At 38.2% G+C, this 27790-nt stretch overlaps 1 protein-coding gene across 1 annotated transcript; it reads right to left on the bottom strand.

Moving 5' to 3' along the window:
* Positions 1–363: 363 nt before the first annotated feature.
* On the bottom strand, positions 364–27790 carry LOC115903010 (coiled-coil domain-containing protein 169-like). The gene is made up of 7 exons (XM_030947102.1): positions 27672–27790; positions 21615–21697; positions 21056–21166; positions 20919–20959; positions 7450–7548; positions 7198–7251; positions 364–475 (listed from the first exon to the last, which is right to left on the bottom strand). Exons 1-7 carry the CDS (start codon positions 27788–27790, stop codon positions 437–439), a joined length of 546 nt encoding a protein of 181 aa, XP_030802962.1. The 3' UTR covers positions 364–436.

Here is a 27790-nt window from a genome sequence, read left to right as displayed (position 1 = left end):
CAACACTTCAGGTTACATCAATCTTCTTCTTGGATTGAGAGGTCAGAAATGCTAGAGGCTTCTCTGTTTTCCATGGCTGCATAGTTCAAGGATCTACACGGTGTATAAGACATTAAATATTCTCCAAGTTTTCCAACAGCCTCAGAATCACTGATGTGAAGCAGAATGGAAAAGGTCAGAGGTGACCAGTACAAAGAGACAACTAGAAGAGCAATTCCATTAGGCAGAGGAACACTTAGACTAAGGCAGCCAAGAAGACATTGGGGTCTGACATTGCAATAAGACACAAATACTTTCATTTTCAATATAGAAACTTTCAGTAAAATTAATTTTTTTTAAAAGTGACTGGAAGTTCTTGGCATTAATATTAAATCAGTGCTTTAGCTGTGGAAGCTGGTTCACTCCTACAGTCTTTTTAATTGATCATTTTTGAGGATTAACCATCTTCAGATTTCCTGGAACACTGTGTCTTCCTCTGAAATAAAATGGGTGAAGTTAGTCAGCAAATGTCACATTGCCTGTATGTTTTAATGGCTAAAAATGTGCATGCTTTCTATATTTGCATATCTGATTACTACTGTGAATTAATAAACCTGAGAAAGGAAAAAACAAGTATATTTCTAGGTTCGCAGGTTAGCAGAGAATCTAATTATTCTGCTCATGATTCTTGTTACCTAAGTGATGTCACTTGGAGAACATGAACAGAATACTAAATATTGGCACTAGGATAGTGATAACTGGCTACAGAGACATTTTCATCAGTTAAAGAATTCCCACAGAAAGGGGAAAACACTTCCTGTAGATGTAGTTACAGCTCTCTGCAGGTATTCCACTCTGGAAAGCCAGGCTCTTGAACCCATGATCACCAGAAATGCCTGCAGGAGATGCTGCCAGCAGATTTTGAAATGGTACTCATCATGGATACATACATCATCTACATGAAACCAGCTAGAGCTTAATCTTGATCATCTAAGAAATCTGTGGGAATATAAAGAAATCTCCAGGGAAAAAATGGTGCTTCCTCAAGCTGGAAGAGTCATTCTCCTGACCAAGAAGGCTGTCTTTCTGCTCCTATGCAATGTCCCTTTGCTTCCCTTCTTGTTCATTACTGCAGAGGGAAGACAGCACTTTACATACTCTAACAACAATATACAGAGTTTCAGTGTCCTTCTCAAGCAAAGGCATTTTGAAGGAAAATGTATCACAACATCACACTGTTATATTTATCATGATACCCAGATATGTGATAGAAGCTACAATGATGATATAGGTGCAAGTTTCAGACTTGTGTGGAAAGAGGCAACAAAGTCAAACCTAGGGCTCACTAGTCTTCTTGGGAGCGACACTTCCTTTGTTCCAGCTCTTACAAGCAGTCTTGGTCTTAGAGGGAGAACTGTGCCCATACAGACATAGAAGTACTTCTACTCAGAGTTGGAAGATCACAATCCAAGACCCCAGTGTGCGTGATAATCAATTATTCAAATTCAAATCAGTTGATTACTCAAAATCAATTGATTAAACTGTAGATCACTGTACAGCTGAACAAAGCAGAAAATGCCTGTGTGGAATTCTGCAGGCAGCAAAACCTCTTCCACTCAAAACCAGCTAGACTTACAGACTTAGAAGCCAGGTAACTGCAGCAGTGCAGTGTTGAAACTGAACTAATAAACCCCACCATAAGTCTCAGTGTAACAGCAGGGGTCAGAATGACAATAAATTGGCTGCTCAAATTGCATCAGATATGAGCAATCAAGACACCCATGTTCTTCCCAGCTGTCAGCTAGCCTATCTTCTTGTCCTGTAATAACCTCAAAAAGGACCTCTGCTGAACTTGCTTCTGTTTTGGGTGGCCAGGAAACTGAATGCATCAACAATTAGTTGTTGGAACTCCGGTTCTGAGAATTTTTGACTTTCTGTGCTGACAGGCACTGATCTCTATACCATCTCACACATTTAATCCCAACCTTAGCAAAAAAAAAAAAAAAGCAAAGAATCCATATTACTGTTCACAACTACTACACAAAAATGTTTTCAGTGTTCATTTAATAAACAGGTTGGGCTTTCTGTACCTGTTCCTATAGTTAAAACAAGCATTAATCAGTTTCTTAGTATGGTTTGAATTCCAATGCAGGTATTTTGTAAAATGGCAGCGAAGGTGAGATAAGAACTCTAGACAGAAAATGTTCAAATTACTCTCAAGAACATGCATGTCTTCTCTTATTTTAATGAAATTATTTCTCATTAACATCAGCTTGAACTAAAACCCCCAGGCTATAAATCAAAACATAATTTAAAAGGAATAATATAACAATGGCTGTAGTTACCTTGTGATGTTCATGAGGTGCATACTTATAGTCTAGTATTTTCTTAAACACAAACTATGCCAAATCCCCACTCTTACATCCATGTTGCCCGCAAACATTGAAGTTTGTCCTGAAAGTTCTAAGTCACTGGCTATAACAGTCAATCATCTGAAAACGAGGTTCTTATATACTAAGGACAATTTATAAGGATGAAAAATTATCTTCATGTGTTTAAAGAACATTTAAAAGTAAAAAAATGTCCACTTAGGGAAAATGGATTGAAACAGGATATTTTGTTATACCACACATCTTCTGAGACCAGCAGTTACAGGACACTTTATTTTCTTTTATACTTTATTTTCTTTTGTTTGATATAAAGGAAATTACAGAAACACACTGTCATATAATGGCAGGGTAAGTAATGATCTACTAAAATAGATTGTAAAAAAACCCACCACAATCACAGATCAGTGCTAACCCTCAGCAAACCTCCATATCTGGCTGATGGTATTTAATCTCACTGCAGAGGCAGTGAATCCTCCTGGTTCTAACTTTCTGACCTTCTCCATAGGAACCATGCTAAATATCACTGGGGTCAAAAGTGATACAGTAGCATATGGGGCATTTCAAACCCACACAGTGTTTTTTATGTATTGAGAAACTTCAGTTATAGAACTGAATTCATATTGTACTGCATTAATTCATATTATTAATATACTCTCCTGGAACATGAAGATTCACTATTCCAATTTATGAAATCCTATGATTCTGTGCTTACACAGAATGAAAGGAAAAGGCTGGTAAGCAAATAGGTCTACACAATATCATGTTTATAATTTACTCATTATATTTTTAGATTATTCCAATATGTATTGTGTATGCTCATTTTAATAATGTAGGTAAGTGGGTTTGTGGAAGAGTATTCACTGTAAGACACTAAATACATAGAAACCATACTATCTTAGGAAGTTTCCAAATATAAATTATTTGGGAGAGTTTCAAAATTAAGTATTATATCGGCTTGCTCCCACACTTTTGTAAGCATCTGTTTATGGCCACTGTAGGCAGGTGACTGGATCCAACACATTTTTCATATATACTCCTTATAATCTTCACAGTTTATATTCTTAACATATTCAATTCAGTTAAAAAATAAATCTCCTCAAATTTCAAGCTTATCCACAAGTATTGCAATCAGAAATTAATTTTATTTCTATGTATCTCAGAGCAGGTGGACTTTTTTCAAATTTATATTTCTAAACCATGTAACTAAACAGAAGTCTGTTAAACAATGATTCAAACATATCTATTTTCAACATTTGCAATAAATAAAACTGATGAAAAGCACTATAAAAATTATGTTGAGTAATACTTTGTCAGTGGGCTTATGCTGTGATATTTATCATGAACTGAAAGTTGCACTTACAGTACTTAGCAAAACAGTACTTAGCAAAAAATAACCAACCACTAAACAGGAATATAAAGGAAATTTACCTCAGTATCTGTTTTTCTCCCTTGTCAGTCAGAGCATCTGGTTTTTTCCTTTCAAAAATTTTAGGTCTAGCTGAGGTCTGTAATAGCCAAATTTTTACAAAATAAGTTAAATCTTAACCCCAATCACAGTTACAGAAGTAAATGGGATTTGCACGGATTTACTTTATTGAAGGCAAGAATTTTTTGTAATTGAGGAACTCCAGTATTAAAGATGATGGCTAGTATAATTTATCATATTATCATATCTGAGCAGATGTGATTCTGTGACACATGAGGCAAGAGCAATGCCAAGGTTGCCTTCACTGTTTTTGTAATTTATATGACTATAGAGTGCCGCTATATATGATTATTATCCATAGCACAGTTTTTGCTGGTACAGTTTACTCCAGGCCTATCCCAACTAAAATTAGCCATTGTTGTACAAGCAGTTTTCCAGCTGTAGCAATCTATAACCTTGAGCCTTTTCTGCAAAGAAACCACAGTCACAAGTCAGATGCCATTCTGCTAGCAACAGTTTGTGGCAAAAATCTGGCCTGAAAGAATGGCCTTTATAAAGAACCACTCTAGCTCTTCTTTGCTTGGCTCTCAAACTGATTTCTGAACACCACCAGTGCCTTTAAGATCTGTTGACTCCAAATCCTAAACCAATGCTTTGCCAGACTGAAAACAAAACAAAAAAAGCAAACAAGAATACACCAGAAACCATTGCCCCTAGCATGAGCTCTCAAGATCGTGAAATTTTTTATTTATTTTAAAACTATCATTTAAAACTGACTGCATCCTTACAGGCCAGATACAACAAACATCAAAAGCGCTCAGAAGATAAATAAATATATTCTGTAAATAAAATTTTTAAAAAAACAACAGAAAAGCACTCAGTAATAAAAAGGAAGATAAAAGAAGTGGCTTCTCAGAAACATCTTTGTCTTCTGCTTCTGCAGCAGGCTTCTGGAGGGATCCAAAACAAAGCAGGAAAAACCTGCTGGTTTTTCACCAGCTGGTATTTTCTAATACCTACCAGTAAAAACTTCTATGATTTTTTTTTTCTTACCATCAGCTATAAAAAAAATTACAAACATAATGAGATAAAACAAAGGCTTAAAAGAACTCTATCTATTCTCTGTAAATAAGAGGGTGTCACTAGGATACACTGTTGTCACAGGACAGCAATACCTTGTGGGATATTTACTGTGCAAGGTAAGGATATTGTTAGCCCATGGGTAAATCTTTCTAACTCAACAGCAGCCAATATTACTGTGCAATATTACTCTAGAACATAGATATTTTAGTACAGTTGAAAGAGTCTGTACTGAATGTACATCTATTTCTGCCTCTATTGTTAAAGTGAACTGTTTAAAGAGAAGGCAGATTTTAACATATACAGATTTTAACATATGAAGATTTTAAAATAATATAAAAGTCCAATCAAAGTCATGGCAGAAAAAGACCTGAAGGGAACAGATAAACCACTGATCCTTTTGAAATCAACAGTAAACCACAGAATAATAGAGTATCTCAAGTTGGAAGGGACTCATAAAGATCATCAATTCCAACTTCCTGCTCCTCACAGGACTACCTAAAATTAAAGAGTGTCATCCAGTTGCTCCTTGAAGCCTTAGTGCTATGACCAATTCCCATGATTGGGGACCATGATCCAATGATTGACCACCCTTTCAACAAAGACCCTTTTCCTAACATTCAGCCTGCACTTTCCCTGGTGCAACTTCATTCCCTCTCCTCATGTGCTATCATTGATCACCAAGGAGAGGAGATCAGCACCTTCCGCTTCTCTGCCCCCTGGAGGAAGGTGTACTGTGGGGTGAGGTCACTGCTCAGCAACGTGTTCACCCCTCAGCCTTCTCTCATCCCAGCTTAACCAACCAAGTGACCTCAGCGGCTTCTCATAAATCTTGCCCTTGGGGCCAGACCACACAGTTCACCCTCCCTGGAACACACTCTCATAATTGGATGCCCTTCTTAGATTGAGGTGCTCGAAACTGTACACAGCAGCTGGGACGTGGGGGTGACTGCCCTGCTCAGATCAGCAATGTACAATGCAGATGTTTAATCTAAACTACTCACACTCTGCTTAGAGCTCAGGAGGAAGGACAGAAAAGTCCCCAGGGAAAATAATTTCATCTTGTCCTAAAACAGATGTGATACGTTGCACATGATTCTTTCTTCATGGATTACAGAAGATTCCTCTACAACTACTTTAGAATGGCTATTTGATATTTAGAGAACTAAAGATAGGAATATTAATCTGAGGATGACTATTTTGCTCTCATATGATACTGAAATCATGAGAGTAAATAATTAACTGCTGAAAATATAATGTACTAACTACCTCGAGTGTTGATGGCAAAATCCTATATCCCAGTGCCTCACTAAGCAACATGCCAGTGTATATACCTCACTTCAAATGGTGTCTTATGCATATTTAAGTGTTTTTATAGGGAGCTGAACATAGGCACTCCTCTTGCTAGCATGTTCAGTAATAAAATCTGCTTTTATTTCCTTTCTTCCTCCAGAAGTTCTCAGTTTCACTGCTAATGTAAAAATATTAACAGTTATCACGAGCATTTCCCAGGCTTTTTCTTGGTTTCATGCTGGAAAGTTCATTTAAGCAATTCTTTTAGATTTCCCAAAGTAGCAATGAACCATGTAAGGGAATCAGTTGCCTACTGTGCAAACACATGCTAATTACAGGCTTTCACCCCAGTTAGCTACGAAAGGGACTCAGTGGCAGCAATTCTTGAATATCACACTAAGCTATTACTTTTACATTATTTAGGAATTTAGAGCTTTTCTAGAACTATAAATCTTTACAGGTTTCTTTACAGGTTTCTCCAGTTTGTAGTATTAAATTTCATGTATCACATAATTTGCATCAATAAAATTTAACCTGGGATTTCACCAAAGCAAGGTGTTTTATCCCTGCTTTATAAAGTTAACGGAAATATATGCTGTATTTAATTCTGAACTGGATGAATAATTTATCTTTAAAAGAAAAAAGGAGACATATGAAAAGGAGAAATTACTACTTAAGGTGGCTGTCCCTACTGCTGACAATTCGCTTCTGCTCTGTTCAACTGCACAGCAGTCTTGTGACTAATGGATGGCCAAGCATCAGGAAATTGCTTCAGTTTTCTCAGTTATGGGCACTTTACTATGCTAGGGAACACTGAAACTCCAATTGATACAAAAGCAAAAAAAGTATTTAAAATAAATAAACTGGATAAGCTTTCAATTTATGGCTCTTAAATTTTTTGAAAATCAGCTTTTGTAAGGTATTTGGTATACAAATGAAGTAATAAAACAACCTGACCTAATGGCATTACAGATACTGTTTTTATATTAAGAGAGCATTAAAAGTTACTGAGTCACATATATTTCTTACCTGTAACATCTCTGAGAGGTACAAGCGCCGCTCATCATTAACTTTGTGGTAAGCCTACAGTTAAAATGAGATACAGGCTCATTATTAAGAATAAATTTTAAAATCTGATCATACAGAAGATTCAGATATACAGCAGAGCCTTTTTCAGTGACACATTTTTTTGGAACTATTCTATTGTGTGTTCCACACACAATCTGTTTGCCACACAACGTAACAGTTTTTACAGTCTAGAGGGACAGAGTGATTACAAACCTTTGCTTCTTGTTCCAATCTAAGTTCATAGTCCTTTAGCTGGTTCTGGAGAATTTTCTTCTCTTCTTCTAGCTGTTTAAGAACGTCCTTTAAGGAACCCTGTGATTATGGTAAATAAAACAGTGTTTTACATCTATTTCCATTCTCTATAAAGATGGCATCACCATAGTCCTTATTCTTCAAGCATTATGATGTTTGTCATTCTCTTTGGTTCCCATGCATTTTTTGTTTTCATGGTTCTAGCTGGCACACTGCAGAGGCAAAAGCAATTAACCATACGCTACAATTACCAGCTATGCATTACACATTTCCACTGTGTTAAAATGACACAGGTGCATATTCCACACTGCTGCTCCTTGGCATCTTAAGCAAATTCACCTTGTGGTAACCAGCCAGAATTGCTCCTTTGCTCTAAGCAAAATTCCCTCTGATGGCTCTTTTTTAGTAGGAAGAAGCTTTCACATCTTACCAGGACATCCACTTTCAAACTACTTTCTGAGAGAGCTGCTGGGCTGGTTGAAGAACCACATGGGACATCAAAGGTAACTCATACCAATTTGTCTAGAAAGTAATACTCTGTGGGGAGACTGTCTTAGGTATGCAGCCATCTACATTGTCTACAATAGGAATGAGTAACACCAGTAGAGTCCATTTTTGGTTACTGGCACTGGCCAAATCTTTGCTTGTTATGCAATGGGATTAAAACACACACCCACACTTGGGGAGGACCCAAGGAGGTCCTCTTCTACTACTAACACAGGGAATTGCTTTTCATAATCCCATTCATAATTTGATCCATTCCATCCAGCAGAGACATAATTACGTGAGTTTCTTCCTCCAAATTCAGGAACACTGCATTGCAATAAAGAGGAATTTGGGCAAACATACCAGGAGGCCTGTGTGGATGAACAAGTAGCTCCTGAACAAATTCAAACACACAAAGGAAGCCTAGAGGAAGCCCAGAGAAAGCCTAGAGTGCCTAGAGGAAGCCTAGAAATGTAGACTGGTAATCTGGGAGGAATACAGGGATTGTTTGAACAGTCAGGGATCAGTTTAGGAAAGCTACAGCCCTGACAGAATTAAACACAGCCAGGGATGTCAAGGGCAACAAGTAAAGCTTCTATAGGTATGTTAGTGATAATAGGAAGTCTAGGGAGAATGTGCATCCTTTCCAGAGAATGGATTGAGAGTGGTCTTTAGAAGGAGGACTTGGGATGTTGGTAGATGAAAATCTTGGCATGATCTGGCAATGTGGCTTGCAGTCCAGAAAGCCAACAGTTTCCTGGGCTGTATTGCAAGTGTGGTGAACAAGCTGAGGGAAGTGATTTCCATCCTCTGCTCTGCTCTCTTGAGACCCCACCTGGAGTACTCCATCCAACTCTGGGGTTCCCAAGATAAGGATCTGGACCTGTTGCAGCAGAGAAGGACCAAAGAAGGACCACAAAAATCACAGGGCTGGAGCACCTCTCCTCTGAAGACAGGCTGACATATTTGGGGTTGTTCAGCCTGGACAAGAGAAGGCTCTGGGGAGACCTTACAGCACCTTCCAGTACCTGAAGAGGGCCTACAAGAGAGCCAGAGAGGGACTTTTTATGAAGGTACGTAGTGACAGGACAAGGCGTAATGGCTTTAAACTGCAAGAGAACGTGTTTAGATTACCTATTAGGATGACATTTTTTACTGTGAAGGTGGTGAGGCACAAGTACAGTTTGCCCAGAGAAGTATGCCCCATCCCTGGAGGTCTTCAGGATTGGATGGGTCTCTGAGCAAGACAATCCGGTGTAAGGTGTCCCTGACCATGGCATAGGGGTTGGAATTAACAGGTCTTTAAGGTCCCTTCCAACCGAAACTATTCCATTATTCTACTATTATTCAAGGTTGGTTTACACCTGTTTGTTCTTGTACTTAAATGTGTTTTGAATAACTGTTCTTCTTCCTCCCCGCTGTTTCTCCCCAGCATGAATAGACTGAAGACATGAGCATCTTTTTTACACATTCATTTTATGAGGATGATTAAGCTGAACTTGCAGAAATTATCTTTCACACACCAGGCTGTCCTTTCATCCTAGTAATCCCTTTGTGCACCAGGCTGGAGCTCAACCTTCTTATGGCTAGAGAACAGAACTGGCCTACATTATGCAGTGCTCCAAAAGCCATCTCACTGCCTTGAACAATCAGTGATACTTCTTTACCTATATAAATTTTAGGATTGCATTTTCCTTTTGCACAGCTGCACAATAATGGCTCACAGTCAACAAGGCATCAGCTAGAATACCCAGATGCTCCTCTGCAGTTGTATCAGTTCTCAATTCATAACATAATTTCTTTACTCTTTTCTAAATCCTTTGGTCTACACTATTAAATTTTACTCACATTTTTAATAATCTAGTCTTCACTGTCTTTCTTTTTCTAAACCACATCCAGATCCCAATTATATTATATAATTGGTTTCAGGAGAGAGATATCACAATCTAATTCTACTGTGTGTATCAAGGTCATGCATTAAATATTAAGGTTCATCTTAAACCTGGTCCTGCAAGACCTCTGCTTGTACTCTCCCAGCAGACTCCTTCACTAATCACTGCTCTCATGTTCCATTTGCCAGCTCTTTACTCCTCTAACAAATTTATTCATTTTCATTTTCTCCAAATTAATCAGTCACTTCCCATGCGACATGATATCTTTATCAGAGGTCACAGTGAACAAGATTACTGTATTTATTGTGACAACAAATATATTGTTTTATCACAGAATGTCAACAGGTTTTCCCACCATGAGCCTCTTTTAATAAATCCATACTTCAATTTCATTTTACAACAGCTATTCCTCTCTTTAAACTGAAAAAAGTGCTTTTCTCCAGGGCACACAATGTGCACGTTTATTAGAACCACTTGCTATCATATCAGTGATGTGACAAGCCAGTTCTTTCAGAATTCTGAGACATGGATTACCCATTTCCCTCATTTTAAGCATATCCAGCTCTTTGAGTTTTCCTTAGGATTTGGTTATTGTCATTTCTTCTTCCAAGCACTTGCTGACATTACCTATTTTTTCCTCTCCTGCATTTTAGTGTTTCTGCCTTTACTTAAAACTTAAGCAATATGTACACGTTTAGTTTAAAGTGAATGAATTCATGATCACTTGATCTGACAGGTTTTTTGACTGGCTTTTCTGCAATGTTCTGGTAGATCTTAAAAATCTAAAATAGCATTGTGTCCCTTTTATCTATTATTTTCTGATAAAATGTGTTAATCATCCATTGAGTTTTGTGCCTCATCATTATTAGCACTTCTTTTTAGTTTTTATTTACAAGTCTCACATACAGTATAATTTCTGTCAGTAGTCTAATAATATTACATTCAAATTCATCCATCCATCTATTATATTTATATGTATATTTGACTGGATGGATTCAGTCTGAGGTGAGGATATCTACATTTGAGTGTGCAAATGTGAACTGAACTCCTACTAAGAGTCAGAATGAAGACAATCAATGATGTGCAGTGGTTCATTCAGCTAAGCAGCTAAAGAGCTCAGCCCAGTTCCATCTGAATTGTTCTAGAGAGTCCAAGACATTCACATGTGGCAGATATGACACATGGGTTACACAAGACATGTCCTCCTGGGGCAGTAATGGGCTACTGTGCACTGAAACATCTTCAAGACTCTTTGCTTACACAATTATTCCACTGAAGATGCCAACCAAATAAATCTAGATGCAAACCTCTTTACTTAGCTGACTGTATTAATAAGACCTGTAACTGCCTCTAGTAGGAATTAAAAGACCTAGTGAAGAGGTAGACAGCTACATACAGAAAAGTAAAGTATTTTTTTATTACCATAAAAGAAAAATATTAATGTCCTAATATTTAAGAGAGTCATATTGTTCAATGTACATTTCAATATTATTTCCCAGTACTATTGTGACTAAACTTTGTTTTCCAATCCATCTTCAAGATTAATTAATCCAAAAGCTGATGAAGAAAGAATCAACAACATTATTGTCAAAGTCTCTCACGTCTGCTACATACCACATCTATCTCTGTTTTGTTCTTTCCTGGCAAGTGTGTACCTTTAAATGCTTGTTATCCCTTCACAGTTCTGCTATCAATGCTATTACATTCCTGGACAGTCAGGTTCTTCCATTTGTTTGCTCAGGCCCCCTGTGTAAAATAAGTATCTGGTTTAGACTTTTTTTTTTTATTTCTAACACAAGCACCTCCTTAGTCAAAATAGATTAATCCTTTCCTTCCTATACTGATTACTTGACCATTCCCTTAATAATAATTTATTTCTTCCCATGATCTTAATACTTTGCTAGGCCTTTGTTTACCAGATTTTCCTGGTAAACACTGAAACAAGATAACAATTCTCCAAATATTTTTCCCTTCTTTTTCCATGGGAATTTTTAAATTTTTCTCTTTTTATCATGCTAGTCTCAGATCCAGAAGGCCAGTATCCATATATGGTTTATTTCTCAGAGAGTTTATGAATGCTTGCCGTTGGTAAAAAATTACATCTGCCTGTTTTAAGTCTCGAGTCTTTTCTAGCATCTACAGAATATTGCAACTTTTATTCTTTTGCATAATTTTCTGCATAACATGTTACTTTTTGGCTCCAAATCTTATTTTTCATTTTAAAAATTCTGGGTTTCCCGAAGATTTCCCTAGGGATAGTTTCTATTAAAATCAAGATTTTGCAGGAGCACAGTGAAAGGCACAGTACTTTTAAAACGTTGCAAGAGAGAATAACCCCTCCCATTGTTCAAAAGAAAAAAAAAAGACATACAGAAGAGTTGTATCTTTGAGGAGTATTTTGCCCCTGATTCAACCATTATTAACTTTAATCTGTTACAACAGGCATACTGGAGACATGAAAAGAATTGAGGAGTAGTTGCAGGTTTTTTTCCTAATTAAAGCAGAAGTGCCTTGGATGCAGATAAAATCTTTGTCCAAATACAGAAGGCTCCTACAGTCAATTCAGGCAATGTTGGCCAATTGAAGGAGAAAAAGTAAGCTGCAGATTAAAGAGACGATTTGGCTTAATTCCACTAGGGTCATGTGCTATTTCATTTCAAACATCAGTGTCTCTACAGAATTGAACAAGACAGAGAAGATCTCAGCACTGTTGAACTAGGAAACTATTTTTTTTTTCTTCTTGACCTTAGTGCATGTTAAAGATTATAACCACATGACAGAATATTTTGTACAAAATCTTTTGTACCACCTACTACATATTTTGTATCACCACAGTAAGCTCAAATACAGTAAATACAAAAGTTCATGCTGCTCTCCAGATTTGTTCTTATGTAATTCCACAACACACTATTTATTTCTTTACTAGATTGTCCATCATTGTTATATAAGACAAGACTTGGTGTTGCAGCTGTTACTTACAATAGAGCAATTTGGTATCTCCTCAGTGATGGTACTCATCTAATTTCTTTGAGTTCTTTCACTTACAAAGTAAACTACTTTTAGATCTTTTTTCATTAGTCCTTTCAGAAGCACTGTCTATTTTTTGCTGCCAATGCAGCTGGTCCACTGCAGATGCCTGGGCATTCATTCAGCTCTGGAGCAAGGATGTTATCCAAATGCAAGCAAACAAACTGTGCATTACACTGCTTTTGATGAGCAAGCAGACGGAAATAGGTTGATAATGTGACTAACAGTACACAGTTACCTCATAAACTGTAATAAATCTACCTCATAAATTGTAATAAACCCATGATTACAAATCTCTTGTGAAATAAGAAAGCTATAAAATACTCAAAATTTACAGATTGGGAAGTGAAGCCCAAAATCAAAGTAGTACTGGAGCTGCAATTGCACTTCCGGCAGAATTTAACATCTTAGTGCTAATAAAGCAGTCTATGCAATGTCTTACATTCTTCACATCTGCTTTTGTCAAATAACAGGGAGGCATCTGAGCTGTTGCTGTTGTGATTGCCCATATGACCAAGATGAATCGAGCTGCCTGGTTTGCTGCTGAAAGCCTTCATGGAGTATCAAAACAAAGCTTTCCAGTGGTCATCCCTCTAACAGGATACAACCTGGGAAGGATGTTCTACACATATTACCTGGGAAAGAAAGCCTCTTCTATCTAACAGCCTAAAATTTAACCCAGAAATAAAGTAGTTGAGTTACATTTCAGTTCTCTGTTTCCCCAAGAGCTTGAATTCTCATATCTCATAGCCTGAAAATGCCCTTGCCACCATCATACTTAACTAGTGCTGACACAATTTTTGAAGCCAGGCTGTCAATGAGTCAGAAATACAAATATTTGCATGGACATAGATGGAAAAAGTGAAAAAGGCTGAAAGGTCATGTCTATTTCTGAAGCAAAGGCAGGATTTCAGGCACAGTTCTTGGATTTTTCTTACCGATTTCCTATTGGTTTTCCATCTCTAATATGCAATCTGTTTGAATCCCAATCTAGCTGCCTTTCTCACAGCTAATACCTATTAAATTTACTCAGCTAACCCAGCCTGAGAACTTCTATTCCTGCATCCATGAATCTAATTGATGACACAGAGCTCAGTATGGCAGTACTGATGTTCTTGTGGAAATCTCATGACACAGATGTTCCTACTCAACTAAAAGACCTCTCCAAGTCCCCAAATACTATAGAATGCAATTTCAAAACCAGACACTAAGAAACTTTAAAGGACAAAACATAGGGGTTCTAGAGGTCTGCTTTTAGCCAGGACTGATTGTAAGTTATCTCCCACTCCTACTTTCAAGGCAATTATTGGGGAACTAGCATAGTCCTTGTTTATCTGCAGGTTTTAGCTGCTGTACATCAACACAAATCAAGAAGTGAGAAACAACAGCATATCAACTCAGCCAAATAATTCAGAGCTGGATTTGCCTTCCTGAATTCTGTGGGAAGCATGCAGAAGGAAACCTCACCAAAACAGATGCAATTCTCTATGATCATGGTTGTATAATCAGCTTAGTACTTCATACTGTAAAACTACAAAAAGGTTCACAGAAAAGAGAACTTAAGGCACACAGTAACACCGACTTGTAGCAGAGTTCTTATATCATGAAAAAGACTGAAAACGAAAGGACCAGTGAGAGCTCAAGAGAATCAGAAGGAGCTTCTGAACTGTGCAGATTTCCCCCAGAATGAAAAATTGTCTAGAAAACTCCAGGATGAACCAGTATGATAAGTTCTGGAAATGCTTTTTAGAAGTAGTTTAACTGAATCCTGATCTTTTTTTTTTAAGATAGATTCATTACAGGTTCTTCTACTAAACTTTGAATAGTGGGACATTGTATGCCTGAAAAGAAGACATAAGCTGACTAAGGCATTTAACCTGAATTTAAGATCCTTAGTTTTCAATACATCATCCATGTCAAATCACTCTGAGCAAGCTGGTAAAAAACTAAAAGACACAGTGAGATTTTAAATGAATACTTCCTCTATATAACAGAATTTTGTGGTGCTTAGCATGACTCACTCTCAGAGCAAAGACACATTAATCTTTTGTCTGGAAATTACCAAGTCCAGAGTTTTACAAAGGGAACACCAATTCTCCAGTTTTTCCCACTATTTTCTTTTCACTTGACTGAAGTTACACATTTGGCTTAATATTGCAAGAGAATGAAATTATATGGAAAGATACTGCAAGTGAATTTTAAAGCCACCCACACAAGTTGCTCTCATTCTGGATTTTTCCTTGCCCTGCTCTCAGTGGCAACAGAGGTGACAATTTCTAACAATCATTTCACAACAGACAAGGTGGAAAATCCATGGCATCTTCAAGCAGCTCAAACTTGTTTTCATCAGAGCCCTACTCATGCAGACTAATGATCCTTATGGCAATTTGCTTCCTCTTTAATTTTTCTCCATGATTTAGAACAAAAGCAATATATCTGACAGTTTGGCTTAAAAAAAAAGCAACACAAGAAGCCTTTAACATATCATTTCAAACTCATTAGTAGCAAAACCAAATAATACATCTTTAGTTTTACTGAAATGGAAATGGATTTTAGATTGGTATCAATAAGTTCACGAGTCATACATCGTATAAAAAATTATACCTCAAAATTATTTAGCATAGCGTATTTCTCCACGCAACATGCACTTGGATCCTGTAAAAGCGCCAGCGCAGGCGGGGAAAGGCTCCCTGCACTTGCCTAAATGCCAAGTGCCCCCTTGTGGTCAGGACCATCCTTAGATTCCAAACCAGACCCAGAGCGGCATTGCTTTAGTGTGCTGTACTAGTGCTAAGGGGTGGGATGCTCACTCCCTAAATCCTTATCTCAGTGGTCTCTGCACAATGCTCACAGGGGTTATGCGCTGACTTGGGCAGGGGAAGTTAAAACGGAGACCTCCAGAGCTGTGGTTCAGATTGATAGAACAAGGAACTAAGGAATTTTTGAGAACAGACAAATAGGAATGTCACTTGACTCCAAGATTTTTCTCTGATTGTTCTCTTTGAAACACAAAGTGTATTCTGCCTCTGGGCACACCACAAAGTGATTTGAGTAAAACAATCTCCTGGTTTGAGCAAGGCCACCAGGAGGAACAACTAATGCCAGCTTGATAAGGAAAAGAAAAAAGGCCTCTTGGAGGTATTTGAAGGTCAAATGAAAGGCGTATGAAGGGAAAGTCTGTGAGGAGTCAGGATAACAGCTTAGGGCAGCCAGACCAGAGACAGAACTTTCTCCAAAATACTTTCAAGTTTCATGAAAAGCTAGGATACCAGATTTCTTCTTTCCATAGAGCTACTCATGGCTTAACCCAGGAAGAGCAAAAAGGTTCATTTAAGAGTCACTTGCTAGGAGAATTGTCAACATTTCCTATGACATTATAAGTGCTGATGTTCCCTATAGGCAGTTATCAACGCCTACTGAAATACAGTCTTCACTGCATGTTTCCACAAACCCAAGATTCCCTTCCTGTCATATTGCAATCACGTATGTCTCCAGAGTCACACTGCCACACATTCTGCTTATAGTTTAAAACTGACAGCAAAAACTCTGAGGTGGTTGTGTGAGGTTATCAGCTCTGTGGTCACTGTCCTTATAGAAAGGCAGCTTTGCATAGCAAGTATCTGGCCCTTAATGTCAGAATTTTTTCCTCTGTGGTGCTGGACATTATGAAAAAATGGTGATTTATCCCAGAAGCCCTGGTTCCTGGGCTAATCTTAACTAGAGCGTTGCTAAGGCAATGCTATCAAGAGTGTGCTCTTCTGAACTGATTTCACAGTGTGCTTTTCAGTATTTGCATACTAAAGCTGCTATCTAGGGATTCGTTCCTGCAGAAATGGTGTGAGAGAAAGGAATAGTTTTCTTTCTGCTATATGGGAAATTATGCTTAGCAGAGAACATGTATTTTACCAAAACTCATTTTATGAAAAAATGCAAACAAATGAAAGCAGCATGTTTAAAAGACACAAGTAAAATTCACATCTTGTTACACTTTAGAGAGAATGCATTCCTTCTGTAATTATTTCTGAAATACTATATGACATTTGTACTTTTCATTGGGATATAAAGGAAATTACTGACTAAACACTTTTCACTGTTGGAACTCCCTTATGCTTGTCACTTTTATTTTTAATCTGCCCTCAGTATGCAAAAATTAATTTCCAGACCCTGGCAGTAAGAATTTCTGTGTTCAAGGTATTGGTTCTGCATTTATTGCTACATGACATCTATATAATTTTTCTGAATCAAAAAAAAAGGATTATCTCATATCAGTATAAGGACTTCAGAATAATAACTGTATATATAAATGGTGTAGGGGTGTTTTTAATAGAAAGAAATTATCCTTCAGTTCAATTCTAATTCTAAAGCAAAAATAGTGCAAGCCATCTGCAACAATTACTGCAATTTTTCAACACAGAAAATCCTCTGTACTTCCTTGTTCATCACTCCAGAATTTGCATTTGTATTCTACTCTTTCATTCAGGTTTTTATAGCTCGCTGACTGCAAGGTCCCTGATGACTAATATATATATATTTATTTTTTTTGCCTGTAATGCTTGATATTAAGAAAATACTTTACACTACTTATATCTAAAGAGGTTGAATTACTCTATAGACATGTTTTTCTTCCTCTATTCACTATAGTAGGACCTTAAATAACTAGCTGTAGTGAGCTAAATCTCTTTAGCATCTTTGAGATAACTCCTCTGTTAAATACAGCTGAAATTGTTTAATAAATTAAGAATTGTTAGAGGTCCTTCTAATAACCCTAATTATAATTCTAAGTTTCTTGGGAAGGCAGGTTATAAATACTTGGAAAAAACATTTCATTTTCTAAATACGGTGCTCAAAACAAAATCTACTGAAAATCTACTGTCTGCTGTTGCCACATTGCAGGAATTGTATCACCTTTCTGAAAGAAACACTTTTCAGTCTTTCCATAGAGTTCACACAATCACAGAATCAACTTTTTTGAGATCCTCAAGTCCAACCATGAACCAGCAGTGCCAAGTCTACCACTAATCCATGTTGCCAAGCACCACAATACTTGTCTTTTAAATACCTGCAGAGATGGTGACTCAACCACTTCCCCTGGCAGCCTGTTCCTGTGCTTGACAAGCCTTTCAGTGAAGAAATCTTTCCTATGCAATACACTTAGGAAGTATATTTTCATATAGGAATATATTTCCTATTCATATGCAACTGCAAGTTGAAAGCTGAATATCACAGTGTACTTTTGATTTTACAGACACATACGCCATGCTTTATATGCCCACCCTCAGCATTTTTACTTTGAGCAAATGTATATTGATGACTGGCTGAAAACTCTTTGTTTTTCTACCACTCACATCTGCTTTTTATTCTCATCTGTGAAGAAGCTAAATATTCTCCCCTAATCTACTGAACAACCCTCAAAAACCCCAAGAAAACTTTAACAAACCTAAATGCTTGAACACCACAAAAAATTATCTGTGTATTTTTACAATGTTTTATCTTCTAAAATTATATATATAAAAAGCAAAGCAGCTCTTCATTCTCCAAGAATATCTCCAAGAGTATCTGTAAATAAACACTTTTCTAATGACTTCAGTTAAAAAAAAACTAAAACCAAAACAAAAGACAGCAAAACCCACAAAATACTTTAATATTCTTCTGCTCTTTCCATCTCCCAAAATCAAAACAAGAAAAGAAATGAAACATTTCATTAAATCCTTAAAGCACTTCCCTTTCTGATTAGCAAACAGGAGGATTTATTAACTCTAAGGTGGAAGAATTAAGTAAGGACTTGAAACTGCATGGCCTAGCACATGGGCTCCAGACTTTCCCAGGCTTCACTGAGCCTAGGATTCCTCAAGCTCTCTTCTGGACTCCTGGCAGGATGAACCTTTCAGTTGGGCTGGCATTCTTCCCTTTATGGGAACAGGAATCAAACCTCTGAGAACCACGGGTCATTGGTAAGCAGGCAATGCAGTGCATAGCAGGGATTAGAAATGTACTGGGCTGGTGGGAAAGGAGATTATCCCTCTGGTAATGCCTCCTGGAGTGCCTGGCAAGGATTGGATTGGTTAGGCGAGTACTGGCAATTGGACTGAAATAAATAGTTGTGATACTGTAACTATGCACGCCCGTCTGTGCTTTACAGGCTGACAGGAATAATATTGCCCAAAGCAGACTCTGCTGTAAATTTTCTAGATCAATGTTCTGTCTTCAAGACTTTTCTTTGAACATAATCCCAGCTGTGTTATCAGATGAACTCAGTGAAACAGGAAAGTGGGATGGGGAAGATTTTGTTCTCTTTTTAATTGGCTGCTAAAGAAAAAAATCTTGCCTACCTACAAAGCACTGTGGTCTCTAGGACAGCACTAAAACTGGCAAAAATGTTGGCTGAAAGTCACTAATCAGATCAGAAAAAGCAGTTAATTATTCACACTCTCTTTACAGCAGATAATTATCCTTCCCACTAACAGAGCATGTAGCCTCCTCTAGGGTCACTAAACTCCCAACAATCTTCAGATTCTGAAGTACCAAAAAAGTCAGATGGTAACACTTCTGTAAGTATAAGCAACAGGAATAAAAATCACAACAGCCCTGCTTCATAATGTCCATTATCACATGTCACAAGGCATTATCACATCTTTATCTACCTTCCCTACTTCTAAAAGTGGGTAAGAGGCTGAAAAGTTGTCAAATATTTCAGCAGATGACAGGCTATGGGAAAAGCAGTTCTGAATCTACAATGATTTTTTTACTTCATTTACTACCTTAGAAGACAAAATCACCATAATATTTGCTGTGTTTTTTCCTTGGCAATATCTCCTCAAGATTGTAGAAAAAATATTTTATGCTGTGTTGAAATAAAGGACATGAAGTATGACTGCATTAAGGAATAAAATTTAAGAAATGAAAACAGATACTTCCTTCAGTGATGCAAAAACTTACTGTAAAATGAAGAGTCTTCCTGTGACTATATTATGCAAAATGTTACTCCAACTATTCACCTAGGTTATCACAGTTGATACAAAACTGGGATTATTGACTGATACAACAGAGGATTGTGTTGCCATGCAGAGGAGCCTCAAGAAGCTACAGAAGCAGAGAGAGAGGAATCATGTGGAGTGTAAATGCTGTCCTGCCCCTGAGGAAGAAATAATCCTAGGCACCAGTATATGCTGGAGCTGACTGGCTGGGAAGCAGCCTGGGAGACGATGTCTTTGGGGTTCTGGTGACCCCAAGAAATCAATGCACTCTTGCTGCAAGGGTGGCCTGTGGCTGCCTGGGCTGCATTAGGAAGATGTTGCCAGCAGGTCAAGGGAGGTAATCCAACCCTTATTCTTAGCACTTGTGAGATGTAGGGGCAGTGCTGGATCCAGTTCTTGACTCTTCAGCACAAGAATGATATGGACTTCTTGGAGCAAGTCCAACACGGGGCTATGAAGATAATTAAGAGACCAGAGCACCTGACAGATGAGGAAAGGTTGAGAGATCTGCAACTGTTCAGCCTGAGGACGAGAAGACCCAGGTGTTCGTATTGATGTGTATAAATTTGTGATGGGAAGGAATGAAGAAGAAACAACCAGGCTCTTCTCAACAGTGCCCAGTGATAGGACAAGACTGAAATAGCTGGAACTCCACTTGGTCACAACTGAAGACATCTTTTACTGTGAGAGTGGTCAAAGACTAAATGATTCCATGAGGTTTAATGTTTTCCCATTTATTCACAGATCTAGTCCAACTATTCCATCTCACAAGCCTTACTGCAGATTCAATTATAAAACCTTCACTCAGGGATAAATTTCACTACGTAACTCTTCCCAGCATTCAGGTTTTATGTACTTCCTACATAAGGATTTTACTCAATATTTTATAAGCAATTGCATATATGAAACAATAAAAACATAAGCAGAACTGATTGTTTTTTCTTCTAGACCAGACTGCTGATATTTTTTGTCATGAAAAAACAAAGACTATATGAGTTTTCCAACTAGACTGTGATTTGTTGTTAAGCCAACTAAATGTCACAGTACTTACCACAGGCATTTTATCAAAGGTGCGAACAAGGGACAGTTTATCTACAAATAAGCAGAAAATTGTGACCTGTTGATACAATTTCAACATCTCCAATCATCACTAATTCTACTGAAAAAGTTACAAATATCCCTTTCTACCTGCTGGATTTCCACGAATAAGCTTCACCTTATCTCGAAGAATATTAATTTGCCTTTCCAACTGCTTGTTCCATTCTACTTGTGTCTCATATCTGGTTTTCCATTCATTATCTTAAAGAACAAATACAGAATTATTATATTTCCAGATTAGTTCATGTCATTTTAAGCAAAAACATTTTTAAATCTGTTCCTTTTAGCTAACTGGAGACTGAGAAAGTCTTCACTTAGTAATCCTCATAATAAGCATCTTTGCACATAAAAGAGTTTGAAAATATAAATCAAGGGAAATTTTCACTAGGCTTACTATGGTCAGAATATTAATCAACTCTGTGAATTTATATTATTCATAGTTTCATTAATAATTAACAAAAAAAAGCTAGCATGGCCACACATAGTATTTCTTAATTTCACCTCTGAAGCACCACAGTTATAATAATCATGTTTGAAAAGCAAAAATTTAAATTTCTAAATAAAAATTTGAGCCCCTGTAGGTCCTTCCTATAATAATTATTTATCTTTGTTTCCTAATCGATTAGAAAGATTGTTGTAATTCACTTACCTTCATTTTCAATACTGTTAAGACTTTTTTCCAGTTCTGCTACCGTGTTTCTCAGTTCAAATATTGAGCTTTCAAGCATCTGCCTGTGGTATTAAAAGAAGTCAATAAATTGCTACACAAGCCAATAAATAGCTCTTGTACTAGTCCTATTATTGAAATTAGAAAAAATAGATCAAATATATTTTCAGAAGATTGATTCAGAAGATTCAGATCTATTGGTCATTTCTATGTAGTTACATTATCTTGTCCATTCTTAAATGTATTGAAAAATGGTTATTACAGTGGTTACTACAGTGCCTTTAAAACAATGAAGCATTTCTACTTTGCAAATAAAACTACTTCCACAAAAACCCAAGATAGATATTTCCTAAAATATAATATTTTCTAGCCATCCATCAGAATTAAAAAAAAATGTAGAGGGGACACTGACTAGATTTTCATCTAAAAGAAGATGCCCAGTGAGTATGTTTTTTAAAACAAGAATTCGCCTGAGAGATGTGCTATCTGAAATTCTGAATTAGTTCTTCATTTTGACTTACTGCTCAATGATTAATAGTCATTTCCTAAATTGCACCCATATTAAATCCAATCAAAACAAATGATGTTTTATGAGTATCAGAAAAGAAAGTGAGTAATTAAAGTAAGATGAGTATTAAAAAAATACAGGACCTCAAGCCACCATTTTTTAGGAAAATATATTTTTGCCCATCCTGTATACTGATCAGCCAGAAAGCTGAAAGGTATGATGAAAACCAGGCTCTTTCTGCCTTGGAAGGTATGATCAGAAGCAGAAGGTAGCAGGGGACTTTGACACGAGCACAACCCACCTGGCATGCTTCAGACAAGGTGCTGGGCAACTCTCACCCTTCAAAGTGGCCAGATGGTAGTTCAGTGTCTTACAATGATCTTGATCAAATCAAGAGGACATTACTGATAATTTATTGACCATATTCATGCTAACAGCCTGGGGGATGTCTATGGAGAAATGCTCCTGCCTGTGAGGTCTCAGGAAGCCAGACCACAGCAGGACAGATGCAAGCAAAAAACTACAATGCACAAAAGTGCAGAGGCAGTTTGTGGTTTTGTCCTTTAAAGCCAGGTTTGGAAGGCCAACATTTCAAAAAAACAGTCAATGGTTCTGGGGTACCTCAATTATTCAGTGCCCAAATTAAGATATTCCAAAAGAACTGAGAACACAAACTCTACAAAGAAGGCCCTTTGGGAAATGTTTTACAATGCCAATATGATGACTGATGTCTTTGAAACCTTAGCCATTAAATGAGAGAAAATTATTAGGCTGTAGTATTTTGGGTGGGGGGGTGTTTAAAGGACAGCTTCCATTGTCAACACAGATATTCATTTTCTGGACACATCCATGAAAAACACTCTTCAATAAATAATTATCTAATCTCTGAGAAATCAAATCTCTGATGATAGAGATTGATTACTGAGAAATTGCATCACCTCTTGCACTCCTTGTGCTCACATTCAGTTGGTTTTGCACTCTTTGTGCTCACAATCACTTCTCTTTCATAGCTTGAAACAAAAGATTTCAACTGCAAGCTGCAGAAGCAAACCAACTGCTCATAGGGAGTTGAATAGGTAAGCTTGGAATAAGGAGGGCTGAAGAGCTGAAATTGCAAAGAAATATAAAGAAGAGTAATTTAAGGTAAGCCAAGTTTGTTTTCAGTGAAAGAGACACACTGGAGAACAGTAGTACAGACATCTTGAATGGCAGGGGGGAGGTGGTGCTTCCAAGCCCTCCTTGCTCCATTGCTCCTTTTATCTTTACCAACACCAAATTAAGACAGGGGGCACATTGGCAAAAAAATAACTGGTAACTTGCTAGAGACAAAAATGATAAGGTGAAACCCAGCCAAAGATAGCCTTGAAGCATGACTCAAAAAGCTTTAGATGCAGGAAAACCAAAGGAAATCTGACTGCTGCTGCCTGTTTTCTCCCACTCCAAATAAAAGAGGCAGATGGCTAGGAAGAAGACAAAATCTTACTACATTGCTGCTATCATTTCAACACAAATAGATAAGGTTTCTGCAAAGCAAATTTCTATCAACTTCCCAGAGCTTGGAGAAGAAGAAATTATGATGACAGTGAGTGCTAAAATGGGAGTCATTTTTTAAAGGCAATAATACTGAAAATTAGAAACAGTCAGAGCTGTAACCAGAGCTGAGCTGTATCAAAATGAAATTGTTTTTGTTTTCAAAGAAATCTTAACTAAGTGCTCAGATGCAGAGGGAAAACACAGGAAGAATAAGCTCTTTAAATCCAGTGTTTCCAGTTTTCAATTTCTGTTACCATTCCAAGACTAGATACAAAATTTCTTTCATTAGATTTTATTATCCTTTCTGCACCATTAACAAAACTAGAAGCCAAATTCCAATTATATTTTGCTCTGATGAATATATGTACGAAAGTGTAAAATTATCAGGTGTCACACTGCAATTGCTAAACTGACAGAAAGTCTTTTTTCCATGTGGCAACAGAAACCAGTTTTTTGTTTTTTTTTTTTAAATATAATTGTTATTCAACATTTAATAGTCTAGTAGCACCCAGAATGCACCCAGGGTGAAACCACTCTATTTTAGGCGGTGTGTATTCAGTAAAATGCAATCCCTGCCCAGACAGAGAAGGGACATAGAAATAAATCACTTTGAGTGGCTTGGTAAGTATTGCTGGGGTTTAATGTTAATTTTGCATTTCTGGAGTTATTTCTAATTGTGACAAGAAGTGAAGGTCATGGCATGTATCTGTTAGTGTGAATTTAATGCAGCTGTGCATAGCTGGCTACCTGCCCAGAGACTTGGTCTTTGCTTAGAGGGACTGCATTGCACTTTTTACCTGCAAACCCACATAGACATAAATAGTCTATTCAATGCCTATAAATCTTCTCCATGTCAATGGACAATTTACAGTCATCACAGAAGAACGCCTGTAAATCCTGAAACCTCACATTTAAGTTATCATGAGAACCTAACCACATCCTTGCATACTAAGCATAACAAAAAAGCTCTTACAAAGAAAATGAGGAAAAAATATGCAGTTCAGATAAGAAGGCTCTGATTGAAACTACAAAAGAGAAAAAAATGCTAAATTTCTTTTTAAGGCTGTCTACAGGTGTTATTTTACTTGACAATGGCAGCCACTTAGGATGAAAACCATTTTCCTTCACGTTTTGCTACCCAGGTCTGGATATCTGGAACATGTATCAGGCAAAAGGCTGCCTGAAGCAATTTTCTATAGTCAAGAGAAAAACTCAGGAGAAAAATCAGGAGAAGCTATGGGCAAGTCATCAGCTCTAGGGCATCAGCTCTATAACATGGCAGATCTTTACTGAGTCCTGTAGAAGATAAAATGCACAGATGCCTTCAGAATCTACAAACAGAGCAGAAACAATATTGCACAGTGCAGGGGCACCACACGGAAGAGCACACTCAGTATTGAAAGCTCCGGACTCCTGACACTTGCAGGCAGCAATGTGCTGGGAAAATGCTGCAGCTTTCCTGGCAAGGAAAGCCACAGGAAATGAAATCTCACAAGCTGAAGTAACATACAATTCTATCAACATTACTAAGTAGCTGACATGCATAAATATATGTCTTTAAAACCTCTTTGTCTAATAAGAAGTGCACTGCAGTATTATATGCCTTCTCTCTCTCTCTCTCTCCCAGAAACATTTGCCATGACATTTCCCAATCAAAACGTGCACTGAAGCTTGATCACAACAATACAGAGTCAGATTTGAGCTGACTTTCATTACAGTCAGAAAAAAATTTGAAAGATTTCCCAGTACTACACATCCACAATCATCGAGAATCAGTAGGTACATTAGGAACAGACCCCTTATGGACATGGATGATTCAATTTACTCTGTGAAGCAGAAATCTCTTCATGACTGCTAAATGAGAGTGGTAGGTGGGCTGTTAGCAAACTGCCTAACTGGCACAACAATCAGATATGCCAGTAAAAAGAAGACAAGGGTGAGATGGCAGTGAAGGAATGCAGACATCTACCTGCAAGCCACTCATCCTCAGCTTACTTTCTACCCAAGGGAGAAAAACTGGCACCTCCTAGGGTGTGAGTCATCTCATGCTAGAACAGCCAGGCAAAGTAGGTCAGATGAACCACACCTCCAAAAAGCTTTTCTGTATTCATTGACTACACATGCCACTGGTTTAGATGGAGATATCTAACAAGCCTGGTCATTGGCAATTAAGCTGAATAAATAGCTCCTGGGAATCAGACAATAATAATACTGTTGATTTGCACACAAAGAAAATAGTTTCACTTAGAGCTGAAAGTTTTTTACTGCCATCACCATAAAGATTTTTATTAAACATATATTTTGCTTTTATCCATACGTAAGTCACCACAACTCAACTTTTTACCTGATCATCATTAATACCATGTGTCAGATAAAAGAACTGGTGCATGCAGAGGATAACTGATCTACCTACCCTGAGGCACTACTAAGTCAGGAGATTTATTAAAGGTCATTTGCTTACACATTGGTGCAAGCATGTCTAAGCTACTTTTTGTGCCATTTTGAATACATAAAGTGCCATTTTGAATCTGTTAGTCCTGGGTTTTCCTTTTCCATTTATGAATGAATGTTTTATAAAGTGCACAACTGCAGGACTAGTTTGAAGAGGTCTGCAGCTCAGACACTGAAAGAAACATTGTTCAGGCAAAAAATCAGTATGAATAGAATGCTTGAAAAAGGTATGTAAATGTAAATATCAAGGGTCTGAATTAAGGCAGCACAGGAGCTTCTGACATTTCCTGTTTCCATTTATTAACACTCAAAAGGCAATCATGTTGTTCAACACAGGGAAAAATGGGTAGCTTCCTAAGCAAACTGGGGAAAAAACCAATCCCACCAGGCATGAGCATCAACAATTATCACAGCACTGAAACAATTGCTGCTTTAGCAAGGGGACTGACTGCTAAAACACATCCTCATCCCTATAATCTACATGCAGAAATGCTGTACATTACTTAGAGGTCTCAGAGATATTTACCAACCCTAGAGACAAGTGAAATCCAGCTTTCCACTTGTACTCAACATTGTAGAAAGAAGGGTCCATAAAGACACCTCATTCTCCATTTTATTTGTCTTCCCCCAGTGAGGCATGCACCCATGTAAAAGTCTTCTCTGTTTTTCCCCCAAAGTGGCTTCCTAGCCCAGTCTACTGTGCTTGCCTTGGACACATATAATTCACTCCATAGTAGGTGGTATGAGACTATGTTTCAGATTTGTGATGAAAACTGTGCTTACAGCACAGTGATGTTTTGGTTACCATCGAGCATTGTTTACACTGGGTCAAGGCCTTTTCTGCCCCTCACTCCATGAGTGAGAGGGCTGGAGGTGCGCAAGGTGTTGGGAGGGGACATGGCCGGGACAGCTGATCCCACTGACCAAAGCAATATCCCATACTAAATCATGCCACATTCAGAAATAAAAACTAAGGTGTTGGGACTTGCTGGGGCTGCTTTGCCTCGGGAAAGGCAATGTCCCACTGGTAGTGACCACCGGGAGGTTTTTGCATCAATTGCTTTTCTTGGGTTTGTTTCCTTTTTGTTCTTGTTGTTACTTTTTAGTTATTAAACTGCCTTCGTCTCAACCCGCGAATTTTCTCTCTTTCACCGCTCCTTCCCTCTCTCCCTCATCCCACCCAATGGGAGGAGAGGGAGGGAGCGGCTGTGTGGTGCTGAGCTACCTGCTGCAGTTAACCATGCCAGCCAGCCGAATCTTCCTTTTCGCCTGACATGTTTTATCCCACTTCTTCGGGCTCCCGGTGCCACTGGCATTCCTCGGGCCAGCCCTTCCTGGCGCCCAGCAGAGCCAGCGGCGCTCCCCCCACAGCCGGGTCGCGCTGAGGGGCTCCGGGTACACCGTGGGCCCAGCCCGCTCCCCTCGACGCGGAGCCAGCCGCCATTTTGCCGCAGGGAGGCGGCGGGAGCGCCCCGCGGGCGGTGCTACGGGATCGTTCCCGGAGCCGCCGCCGTGCCCGGCCTCGCCGCGTCCCCCGCCGGACTCACTGCTTCCGCCTCTCCCGCCCCAGCTCCAGCGCCAAGCGCTCCGGCTCTGCCGCCCGCCGGCCGCCGCCTTCCCCCATTGCCGCCAGCTCCGGCGCCCGTCCCGCTCGCATCCCCCGCAT

The sequence above is a fragment of the Camarhynchus parvulus genome, chromosome 1 (genome assembly GCF_901933205.1).
Source record: "Camarhynchus parvulus chromosome 1, STF_HiC, whole genome shotgun sequence".
Lineage (NCBI taxonomy): Eukaryota > Metazoa > Chordata > Aves > Passeriformes > Thraupidae > Camarhynchus > Camarhynchus parvulus.
This window is presented reverse-complemented; position numbering and strand designations above follow the sequence as displayed.